Genomic DNA, 13,081 nt, shown 5'->3' on the forward strand with positions numbered 1-13,081 from the left:
AGGGGGCTTCTCATCAGTCTTTTTACCAGAGTACCATCTGAGCTAGTTTCAGACACTGCTTGTTTTCTCTTTAATTTATAATTTTCCCCTTCTGCATCCCACTTGCTTGTAGCAGTCTAATGCCAGAGCAGCTCTAAGGGCATCACAGATATTTGTTTTCACTCCTGAAACGCACTATCAGGCATTTGGTATTAGTGGCTATGTTATACCAAGTTAATTAATAGTAACAAACATGTAATTTTGCATCTCCTATATAAAGACAAAGGAGAACCAGAAAAATGACAAGATGTATTGTCAGTATCTGGTGAGTTTTTGTCTAATTTTTAATTGCTCTTCTTTCACTTTCTTTTGCAATCAGTCTTGAGAAAAGCAACTGTAAAATACAGTGGCTACTTCTACAATTATTTGTAGGGACCTCAAAAAAATGAAGATCTGGAAATTGCTTGAAAGTTTATAGTACTGATACTTATGTAAGTTTAGTCCTTGATTTAAATGGCAACTAATTCTCTTTTCTGAAAGGGAAAATCTCAGAGGCTTGCAGACATTTTCACATTCCTCCAGGCACACATTTCTCAAGTACTGCCAGTGAGCAGTGTTGCAACACTGACAATATAAACAGTGTCAAGCAATTGGTACAAGGTCAATCCCATCATATGCAGGATGCTTGGAAGAAACAGAATTGAGATTTTTTTTAATGTTCACATCAGTAGATGCTTACATTTGTGAAAATGCCAATTCTCTGTTTTTAAAGTTATTCCTCTTAGCTGATGTATGATTTAAATTATGAATGTATAATAGTTCATTTTTGTTAATGAGTGCTTATGGACAAGTGAGGAACTAGTAGCCCTAGAATACTTAAACTCTATTTGTATCCAAACAAGCTTGAAAAAGTTGCAGTTGTGAAGCTGTAATTGTAATATGTCTTTTCCTCTTTTTTTGACCCCTTTAGGTATCAGCATGAATCAGTTCCAAGTCCACTCATTACTGGAATCCTGTGCACACAATGACACCAAGGGACTTGAGAAAGTAACTGAGCTGACTTATGTAAGTCTTCATTCAGACTTCTACTTGACTCTGAATAGATCCTAAGCTGCAAGAGAAAGGATAGTTCTGCAACAAAGCACAGTTTGGTTTATACTTTTTCTTACATAAGATAGAAATGGTCCATCTGGAGTGGCTTTTGTGTTTGTTTGTATGTTTTTTTAATCCAAGCTAGGCTAATATTTTTTTGTTGGTGATGGTGGTGCTGTTCAGAAGACTAGCAGGCAAACAGATTTAATAAATACTTCTACAGCAGATAGAAGACAGCTGGTTTTATGATAAGAACTAGATGTCTAGAAAAGTACAAATACTGAAGAGTAATAATAGCAGTTATAAACTAGCATGGTTTTTTTTAGACGCAAACATGGCTTTCAGAACTGAGAAGAACAATAGAATTAGAAAAATAATACAATAGTTGGAAAATACTAGACATTAAATCTGAAGGTTGGACACAGATAAGGAGAAAAGCTCCATGTAAATGCATGTCAGGAAAAATACATATTGGGGGGGGGGGGGGTATTCTTCATACTGAAATAAAACATAATTCATCCTTTCTTCTTAAGTTTACCTGTACTATCAGATCAATTCAGTACAGTTAATGTCATATAAAACCAGAATAAATAAAAAGAAAATAATTCTCATGCAAGAGGCTGTTAGCTTGTAAGGTTTATTACCTCATGAAGTCAGTAAGGCAAATGTTAGAGTTGGATTAAAAAAATGATTGTGGTATAATGATATGAACAGTCTCAATATTTCAAGTTATGGTCAATGAACTTAGGAAAAAGTTTGTATTTAATAAGTTTATTTCCACTAGAAATCAGGAAAGATTACTTGTATATCTGGCCAAGTGCACTGTGGGATTAGTAAATTTATTTATTTTCTATCTTTTTACACCAATTTGTACAATTACTTTGTATAACTATGTGGGCTCATTCTTATTACAAGTGATCAGAAGACATCTGCTGCGACAAAGGGTTTGATAATCAATATGATAATTCAAGGCAGATAAAGAACTTAGGCTTCTGGTGCTGAGCATTTAGGCTTTTGTCCAGGGTCCATGGACTTTTAAGTCAGACGATTTGCCATTTTTAGAATGCATTTTGAGATGTAGGTGAACATGAAGCCTCAGTAAGTCTAGTCAAAACCCCAATTGACTAGCAAGTATCTGCTTTAAAGATTGAATGAGAAACAATGGCTACAGAGGATAACCTGAAGTCTTGCACAAATGCACCAGCATCTTTAACAAAAATCAAATTGCAGTCATTTATAAAGCAATGGAACGTGTACTTTAGTTTAGTTTTGCTTTTTTGTTTGTTTGTTTGTTTTCTTACAATGAAAGTAGAACCAACCCTGTTAGAATTATAGGGAGGAGTCAAACCTGTTAGAGTAGTAGATAGGAAATAGGAAATGAAGTCCATTCTCAGCCCAATCTATGTCCCATTGAAAATGCCCTTCCACATGAAGTTTTGGCTAATGTAGTTTGGGATTAACTTCCAAAAAAAGTTGGTGTGAAGCAGAAAAATACTGGAGATTAATGATTCCAGAGAGAAAGAAAAATATAAAAGTCCATCAAAGACCTGGGACGTTAGCCAAGAAAGTGTACATTTTCCCAGAAAAAAGCATGCACACACACACACATACACACAAAACAAGTTTGATTTGTTTGATTTGTGCTTAAGCTTTCAGATTGATTTTCAAACATATTTTATACAACGTTAAGAAGTTACCATGACAATTACACTTTGTGTAAAATTTTATTTTTCTATCATTGTCTTTAAAAGAATTTTGCTGTGTAATTCAGCTGTGGATTTTACCTTCCTGATAAGAAAACAGAAGTAGTAAACATACTAAAGAGGAAAATAATTGATTCATAGTACCATGCTGGACTTTAAATGCATTAAAAAAGCTAAATGTAGACAAAGCCTGCCATTTACAGCAATTTATTTCATCCTTTTAACAATTATTTAATTCAATTAGTATTTACATCCTCACATTGCTACCTCATTGCCACTATGCAGGAGACTGTTCTAACTATTGTAAGTTAGATGCATTCATATAGCATGGTGAAGGAGCTGTGTAGAAAGGATGGACCTTTCTGAATGCCATGCTAATGTATTTTACTATTTTACAATTGAAAATAATTATAATGTAAGTATTGTTTGCTTTGTTCGATGAGAAAAGCTATGTTGGAGTGTGTTAATTGTCAGTAAAATATTTTATTGGAGAAAACTTTTCATCATCTGCCAAACTCATTTTTCAATTATTTTTCTTTTTTTTTTTTTCCCCTAGGGATCTGTTTGCATCATGTTCTCTTTTGCTTTTCTTTTTCTAGGAGAACTACATGATTCTGAAGGACCTGTCATTTTCATGCAGATATAAAGTAACTGTTTTACCTGCAAAATCTAAAAGTCGTTTTAAGGCTGAGAGTATTTTCTTTGTCACCCCACCTTGCGCTGTGTTTAAAGAAAAAGCCCATAAGCACATTAACTGTGCTGCTGAAGAAGGTAAGACATGATCTGCAGAATTTGCCAAATAATTTCAAATGCACTTAAAATCACACAAAAAAAAAAGTATGTAAAAGCAATTCTGCAGTGGAATATGAAAGATTCAGACCAACAACAAAAAAGATGACTAATGCTTACGCAAAAAATCAAGTAAAATACAGAGCAACATAGATTTCGTTACCATGTTGCTGCTGTGTTTATTAGGTTATAATTTTAGAGGGTTGTTTATAAACATATGATGACATTTCGTATTACAGTTTTTGTTATGTAAGGAGCAAAACCTTCCCATATATTACATATTCACTATAATGATGAATGATAACTGTTATTTCAGTTCTGTTAATAACTGTTAATTCAATTCAGTGGCATGATCCATCTTTTGAATGTTCTAGTACTCAGCTCAAAAGCTGCTTTTTCAGTTGGATTTAGTTTTGGTTAATACTTCTGTAACATAGAGACAATCATACTTTTGACAGTGTTGCCACAATCCAAGGTATAGCTGAAAGGTTATTTGAAATCACAGAGTGATGGAGAAAGACTTATACGATCTGAAGAGAAACCAGTGCTTTGGCAGGGGGGTTGGACTCGATGATCTCTGGAGGTCCCTTCCAACCCCTACAATTCTGTGATTCAATTCTGTGATTCAATTCTGAGAAATTTTTTGGAAGGGATTTCTGATATCAGCTAATCCAGCCACCTACTCGAAGCAGGTGAAGTCAGCCATAGCTTTGAGTAGCCAAGTCTGGACACGTCTACAGCAAGAGAGTGGCACTCTCACTTTGAATTATTACTGCTCCCCACTGCTTTGTGGCTCACCTCAGAATCCTGCTGTCAATGGCCACAATTTCCTGCCCACTTTGCTTGAAAAATTCCAACATTATAATTTTCTTTCTGGACAACTGCAGCTCAGGCATAAGTTTCACCTAGCCAAAGTGTGCCTGTTAACTTGTAGTACAGTTTTATAGCATTAATTTTACTTTTTGCCTACATAATGGAGCTCTGTGGTATGTTATGGGTTTTCTTTTCATCTCAGAAATCAGCTCAGATATTCTGAAATACAGAGAACTGCCAGGATGGTTGCCAATCAATGAAGCATTTGTAATTTTACATGGCATATATTTTCTTGCCTGTCACCTGTGGCTGACAGAATTTGATTTGAAGTTTGAACTTTACCCAGAATGCTGATGGAATATGTCAAAGATAGGTTTTTGCTAACACCTGAAAATGCAATGGCAGAACTGTGTAAGGATCCTGAGTAATACAAAAAAAGAGCTCTGTCTGACCTCAATTTGTGAAATTAAATGAATATTATTGACCACTACTTCTCAAAGTTCAGCTTATCTTTTTGCTTTCCAAATTTATAGTGCCAGTTCTACCCAAAGTGTTGGCCAAACCCGAGAATCTATCTGCGTCTTTCATTGTTCAGGAAGGTAACATCACCGGTCATTTTTCCTGGAAGATATCTAAGACAGTCCTTCACCAGCCCATGACAGGATTTCAAGTCACATGGGCAGAAGTAACCACAGAAAGCCGGCAAAATAGCTTGCCCAACAGCATCATTTCACAGTCACAGATACTGCCAGCAGTAAGTTGCTCATTCATTTCCTTTTCTAGTGGCTTCATAACTGTGTGTATATGTGGTGTATTTTTTTTTTTTTAGTGGTAATGAAGATGTCACACATAGCATTTTCCTTCTCTGCAGGCATGTTGGAGCAGGAGATGCCTTAATTTTGTCCTTAGAAATACAAAGCACAGCTACTCTTCTCAATTGCACATCAAAAATTTTAATGTGTACAATTGTCAAATCAGAAGCTATTATCTGAGAAATGCCCAAAGGGAGGAAAAGATCATCTGTATGGCAATAGATAGTTTTTGTTTTCTTTTGGTGATCAGGCTGTTCAACTTGGTGATTACTGTAGTTTTACTAATTACTTGGTGTCCAAGTCAATAAATTTCATGGATTAAGTATTGCTTTTTTCCTTTGAGTTTCTCATTTCTCTAAGACAAATAAAAATCATTTCCCTTCTGTGAATACTTGCTGTTGTCCAACAAATAAATAATTAGAAGAAGAACTAGAATTCACTGTTTGTTGAAAGTATCAGAACAATTAATTTGAATTCTTCCTCCTTTTAGCTTTAAAATGGTCTTTGCTATTTCAGTTCCTCCTCTGGCAGAAGCAAGTGAAGAGCACTTCTTTCAGACTGCATTGCCAGATCTACCAGGGTCGACAAAAGGATTTAGGCAGCTGGCCTTGATCCAAAGTCTCCTAACAGTGCTGGGAGTCTTCCTGTGCACTTTAGCAACGTGATAGATCAAGGCAAATGTGTCACAAGCAGAATTGCCTGAAAGTCTTTTCACCACATTTGTTTCATCAAAGAATGAATAAAATGTTGTGTTGAACACATCCTACATTGAACACATTTTCTGAAGTGCAAAACAAGATTCCCACAGTTTTATCGTCTTGCAGACTGCCCTAAGGCTATGGCCAAATTTCAAAGCCAGTTTTCAAGCAGAGTAACAAAGAGTAACAAAGTTGACCACAGATGCTCCAAAACTATGTAGCAAGCTGCTATGCACTCTGCGGAGCTGTCTTCCGCCACAGTTGTGCAGTCGTAATGAGATCCACATCAGTTCATTGAGAGCTCAATCAACATCTGAAGCAGAGGCACAAAGAATATATATCCTTGATCTCTTCAGCAGGATATGTTGCAGGATTATCTTGAAGAGGTTACTTCTTCACAGACATTAGAATGCAGACCACAACCTTAGTGAAGTTACAGGCCATAGGATGTTATTCTTCATTTAAAATTTCTTTTGTTTTGCATATGGTTTATTCATTATTACTATTTCATTTTTAAGCATTTGCTTCGGTTAGGTCTGGGATATATATTATGTTTTATTTAAACATTCCTTTACATTGTGTTTTAATTGCTTATCTTTGTTTTTTCTCTGATTTTGTTACTGTAGAGTCTGGAGATTTCATATGTTTAATTATTTAACACCATATGTATCCATCTATTCATGGCGCCTGGTTAACTTGCACAAAACATTTGCTTCAGTTGAAATAGTATCTCCTCCCTCTCAGACACCACCACAGTGTAGGGTATTTCATGGTGAGGATCATTCATTCATTCTTGTTGGCCATCTGTAATTGTTAAAAGTTTTGTAATTGTGCATCCACGGCTGAAATGCACATGTTCAGGGAGCATCTAAAAGAGCAAAGTGAGTGTATGAATGTGACGTAGGCATTTATCTCTCTTTTCACTGAGTATTTTATATGCAATGGAAGAGCTTCAGCAAGGGTTTTTGAGAGTAGTTGCATCTAAGTATTATCAGTATACTGATTTGGCATAAAGCTCCACTTTTACCTCTGCCTTTCCCCTTGGATTTCTGAACTGCCAGGAATAGCAACTTATCAGTTTTCTCACAGCCCACTTTTGTCCTTCTACTGTGTGCTTGAGATAAGATCTTCCAGAACAATTTGCCATGCAAATTCTGTCTGATTGAATGAGCATACTCTGTGTGCACTGTCCAGTATCTCTGTCCCACTGTCCTGTCCCAGGAACTGGACTACACGATGCTTTTTCACTCCTTTTTAGCTTGAAATAAGGTGAATTGGAACTTCAATTCCTGAATGTCCTCCTTAGTCAGATGTTTTTCTATTTAGGAGCATTTATAAAGTTACTCCAAAAGTTTTTAGCCCAAGTGTGAGTGACCAGAGATACAGAGCAATTAAAAGTAAGGGGAATATAGATATTTCATATGCCAGAAATGGGAATAGAAGAGCTGATCTTTATGTGTAATCTGGGTCAAACTTGCTGAAAACAGTGTAGCCACGCTGCCAGCTCCAACAGGGGCACTACCCCTGAAAATTGTCTTGTTTTCTTTTCCCATTCAGTAGAATTTACAGAAAAATGTAAAATAAAAACAATTGCATTTAATGAACTTTTTTAATTAAAAAAGAATATGTAGTACATATGCTAAATCCTTCTCACAGATTTCTAAAAAAATAATTTGTGAGTGCCGAGAGTGATAGAACCTTGATTTGTGTGAGTAGAGCAACTATGCTTTATTTTTAGATTCTAAGAGAATTAATGTGATTTATTTATTAGGATCATTATGTACTCACCGTGCCCAATCTCAGGCCATCAATGCTATACCGACTGGAAGTTCAAGTGTTGACAACTGGTGGGGAAGGACCAGCTACTATAAGATTGTTCCGAACACCTGATCTTCCTCCATTTTTACCCCACAGTAAGTAGTGTTTTGGCATGTGGTTACGTGTTTAAAAACTTCTACACAAATAAACAGGCTGCTTAAGTCTTAGAATCTTTATTAGCTCTAGTAGAAGTCTGTAAACATAGCGTGCATGACAATATTGCTTTTTTCTCTGTTATTGTCCATCAGCATTGATGCAATCAAATGCAGCCTTTCTCTTACTCATTTTCTATAACCTTACATTTATCACTGCATTCCTGCAGTTGCATTCCTGCAGACTGCATTGTCTCTCCTACAAATACTACCTAGACATGGGATTGCTTAGGTTAGACTGTTTGAGAGTCTGTTATATCTATTACCTGACCATATTTCTAAAGCTGTACAAACTTCTTAATAGTTTTAGTAGCTTCAAGCATTTTATTACTTTTGGAAAAGAACAAGTCAGTATTATGAAGCCCAGCAAAATTTACAGTCCATAATTAATCTGCTTGAATCCTTTTGTCCTTTTTCAGTCCCACTGAAGATGTCTGGACTCAATATGTGTATAATTGCCAGCACAGACATTTCACTTACAAGCTGAAGGCTTGCAAGCTGAAGGGCTCAAGAAGTCTTTACAGTAAAATCTGATAAATGATTGTATTACGTATTCAGGCTTTCATATCTGAATACTCTTCTATTCTTTTGTTTAGGACCTCATCTGAAACAACATCATCCTCACCACTACAAGCCACCCCCAGAAAAGTATTAAACTGTTTAAGATGATTATACAAATAACTGAGAGAAAAACTGAGCTCCCAAATGGAGGCTAGGAAAAGGCACATCTATAGAAGCAAAGAATCCAGTTTTCCAGTGGAAGTTACCATGCTGTACAATCTGTTTCTACTCTTGTGTAGTTTAGTCATGAAGAATTTTATTTCTGCCAAGGCCAGGATGAAGCATCCAAGAAGTACCATTTCAGTACCACCATTATTCAACAAATTGAAGAATGCGTTAAACTCAACATGTTGGAGAAAATCAAATGTGTTGATTATGTTTTTGTATTTTGTGTTTAAAGTAGATTGGAACAGTGAAGTGTGTACAGTTATTTCTCTTAGTGGCTTCAATGTTATTATGTGAGAGGTTTTCCTGTGATGTACACATACTTTTGAACACTTAGAGGCCATGTTGTCGTCAATATGTTTAAATGATGTATTTTACTTACAGCTCTGCCTTTCAACAGTTTAAACCCTAGTGTATTTTGCTCTTGAAGAAAATACCTATTTGTCTGAAATAAACATATAAGTAAACTAGGTACCAGAACCAGAATCCCTTAAATAAGCAAGATTTGATAACTGCAGCATCACTGCAGAAGAGAATGATAGTACATGTGCATAATCAACCATCTCTTCTGAAGTAACATTTCTGCATGTAGATCTTATATTAATAGAGTTAACGGTCATGTAAAATGTTGATACTCCATTAACTGTAAAGAAGTAAATGACAGTTAATACAATTGTTTTCAATTAATGATGATTAACACAATTTATTTATAGATCCTAGAAAAATTATCTCTACAATGTTGGTTGTTATCTTGAAAAGAAATTCTAATTTTCTATCTAAAACTTGAACAGTTAACATTTTAAAAATGGAAATTATGAGGCACATTTATTATTCAAGTAGTTGTAGAGCTACTTCTTAGCTTCTCTGTCTTTTGATGCACAAATCTCTATTCCCCATGGATCTTTTGAACAGAAAGAAGGATGTATTGGCTCCATGAAGAAGAAATACATGTCTGGAAATGAGGATAACAATTACACTTCTTACAGTAGAGCCTTCAAAAAACAATCATACATTGTTTGTCAATACCGAAATGTATAATTTTGGGTGCATATGGGGTAATACCACAGGGAGAGAAAGAAACTGAATTAATTTCTGACAGTTTTTTCATTCCAGTTTTTCTGCATTTCTGTATTTGCTATTGAAGTACTCTTTTTTCCTTGTTCTCTTTCTGTTTTCCCTGATGTCTTTTTTAATATGCAATGAATGACCAAGAACTTTTCCAGATAATTTCTATTGCTACATCCTTTGGGAATTTGACAGTTGATTCAAAAATATTAAATGCTGAGTTGCTTTTATTTGCTTCCTCTGCCACTCTGTCACCTCCTTTCTTTCAAAATATATTAACAAGTTAACAGATAAATTCTTAATCAAATCTGTAGGGTAGTAGGTTTGTTTTCAATTTTGAAAGAAGGCCAATGTCTCAGATTTTTTGAGGGGTAAAAATGTTTGATGTGTACTATTCAAAGAAAAAACAGTATAAATTGAACTTGTGTGCAGCATTGCTTTGACATTTAAGTTGTGCAGGGCGTAAAGTATGGATAGAAGGGATCTCTGTGATGTTAGCTGAGAATAGTTCTAAGTGGGATCAGGGTAATACTTTGGACTTCTTTAAAAACCTTTGTCGAAATCTTTACATCGGAATCTATTCCAGTTATGCTGGAGTCATTCTGTAGTGATTTGATTAATGTTAATGAAATTATGTTGTATTGATAGTATAATGTTGCATGGATGTTGGTTTTTATTGCAATGATGCTAAACCTGGCTTGGAGATAAATTGGAATTAGCAGCTCTGAGTGATCACGTCCTTAGTCTTAATTGCTGAGTGGCAGCCTTGTTCTTCTGAGAGGAATCAGAATTGTTAGTGTTTGCTGATGTCTGTTTCTTTGAAACATTCAACTTTTAAAAGAAGTAACATACTTTTAAAAGAATATGGAGGCTGTTTCCATTAAAAAAAAACAACTCAGTTGATAAAGTAGAATTGTTTTAAGAGTTATACAGGATTCAATGAGAAGTAAATTTATTTTTTCTTCAACAAATGAATTTATCAACTCACCTTTCAAGTGATCCTCCAAATAAAAAATAAAAAATCAGTGAGGCTCATGCATAGATGCTAAATTCACAGCAATGAGTGCTTTCCTAATTATTCTTTGAATTTAGCAGTGCTGATTTAAAATTGCTAGTGCCTAATTCATAAAGCCTTGTTTGCTGAATTGTACAGGTTATTGTCCTAACTTACATTAGATCACATTAAACATTTAATTCAGTAATAGACTTGTAATTCACTGCTTCATTCACTAGTCAAAGATTTATTTTCTCTAATGATGTTGTATAATACAGAATTAATTTAGATATTGGGATGCTTTTAGGTACTCTGCACCTTTACACTAACGTATTGTTTCTTATGTACGATTCCAGTGAATCCAATGGATTTGTCCATTGGCTTCGTGATGCATTTTGTTTATCCGTATTTCTGAAAGAATTATTGTATGCCATTTTTGCTATCTGCTTTGTGACTTTTTATTTGTCCACTGGGGATTTTTGTTTGAGAAGAAACAGTATGTTCTGATTATATCTTTTTAGTTGTTTATAGAGGAGAGGAAAATCAAGTGAGGCAGAACTTGTGCTGTACTACTATGTGTAAGATCTTGAGTGTTCATTGAGAATTCTGCACGTGAAGAATAAATAAGAGGTCTGACTTCTGAAATGTTTGGCGTCTTCAACTTAGTGGCTTCAGAAAGAGCTGAGGTGTGGCAGTGTTAACATTGACATTAATGTTTGGCACAGTCACAAACAAAATCAAAGAAATAGTCTTTGCTAACGTGAATGGGAATTTTACCATTTATATTAGCAGAAACGCATAGAAACCTAAATACTGAATAAATCTATTTGACAATAATTTCATCCCCGCACTTCCTACAGAAGTCATGCAGTTTCAGACAAGCAGGCCCTGATTCAGGGAGGTGCACAGAAAAGAAAACTTTGATATGCACAGAAGTCAGTGGGTCGGAAGTATACTGCAACATCATAGAAATTTTTATTTTTGTGTGTATATGTAAATGTAGTTGTGATATTAACTTATTTATTAATTCATTTTCTTATGCTATGTGCCAGGTATAGTCCTACCCTTTTGATCAGTATCTGTGAACATCGATGACTAAAAATAATGTTATGCAAACTTGTGCATTGTAACCAGGAATATGATGCTAATAAGCTGTTGCATGTAGTTTTAAATAATTAAGAAAACCCTTTATTTAAAAAATTGTAAATGAATCCCTGCAGATGTTAATGATTATATATGGTTTTGCATGCCAAAACTCATTGTTCAGTTGTGGGCATGAAATGTAACGACTGTATTACCTCTACTGAATATATTACTAAGGTACAATTTACAAAGTTATTAACAGAGCTCTATATGTAAATTTTTTTCCTTTTTACTTAATTATGTTTTAGTAGAGGTAACAGAACTGTTCATCTGTTACCCAAATTGGCTGTAGAAATTACGTTCCTATAACAGTCATTTATAGTCAGTATTTATTTATGTATGTAATACAAAACAATGGGTCTTATGAGTCTGTCCTTTTATTTAGAGAAAGAAAAATGCTTCTTGTAAAAACAATTTGTTAAAAAAAAAAAAAAAAAAGAAAGAAAAAAAATTAAATGTAAATAGAGTCTGATTTCTTTCATGCATTATTTTCATGTTTAGAGTTTGTACATACTGTTTAGTTAATAAACTATCCTACACTGAAGTCTTGCTACATTGTCTCCTCTGTACAGGTTTCCCTTTTTTTTTATTTATTATGGAGATATAGAGTCATCTATTAAAAATCATACTAGTATTGGTACATCTACATTTCATTGTACATGAAGTCACAATATTTTATATTCCCTGTTTGCTACTATATTTTGTTTTCTTTAGAAAGTTATAACTTAGATATAATTTGAGATTTTTTGTTGAAAAGTAATTACTGAAATAAAGAAACAGACACAAGACACAATCAAACACCTACAGTTGCTCTGTTTTAATGGACTCGCCCAGAGTGAATTTTTCTTCAACCTTTGTGATACTGTCTTAAAATAATTAAAATGTTGCTAGATCAGTGATAGTGGCCTGGACCTGCAAGTCAAGATTTCCATAATTCAAAATCATGGTGAAATTTGTGCATACTCCAGATTTTCTATTTAACAATACATTATCACTTGATTTATATTACATATTTTTAATGAATGAAAATGTGTATCTTACTACAGCATTTAAGTGTTTCAACTAGTCACAGATCTGCTGTCATTCTCAGATGTGATTTTTTTGGTTATTAATATTTCCAGATATTGCTTTCTCACTAGAAGAACTGTTTTGGTTTTTTGTTGCTTTTTTTTTTTTTTTTTTCCTTTTGTTTTACATATAAATAGTGTTTTGAAAACTCCTTATATTTAAATTTCTCTTCAACTAGGATTATTCCCATGACATCTGCCATTATGGCACAGTAAACCTTCACAGGAGT

At 34.4% G+C, this 13,081-nt stretch overlaps 1 protein-coding gene across 1 annotated transcript in view; it reads left to right on the forward strand.

Annotated features, from left to right (window-relative positions):
• Positions 1–12,857, forward strand: part of ANOS1 (anosmin 1) — a 133,925-nt gene extending 121,068 nt beyond the window's left edge. Inside the window, exons 10-14 of the mRNA XM_048928523.1 lie at positions 950–1,044; positions 3,374–3,545; positions 4,910–5,130; positions 7,658–7,799; positions 8,453–12,857. Coding sequence (XP_048784480.1) covers positions 950–1,044; positions 3,374–3,545; positions 4,910–5,130; positions 7,658–7,799; positions 8,453–8,511 — 689 coding nt within the window. The 3' untranslated portion in view covers positions 8,512–12,857. The remainder of the gene's footprint in view (positions 1–949; positions 1,045–3,373; positions 3,546–4,909; positions 5,131–7,657; positions 7,800–8,452) is intronic.
• Positions 12,858–13,081: the final 224 nt, after the last annotated feature.

Source organism: Lagopus muta, chromosome 1 (assembly GCF_023343835.1).
Source record: "Lagopus muta isolate bLagMut1 chromosome 1, bLagMut1 primary, whole genome shotgun sequence".
Taxonomy (NCBI): domain Eukaryota; kingdom Metazoa; phylum Chordata; class Aves; order Galliformes; family Phasianidae; genus Lagopus; species Lagopus muta.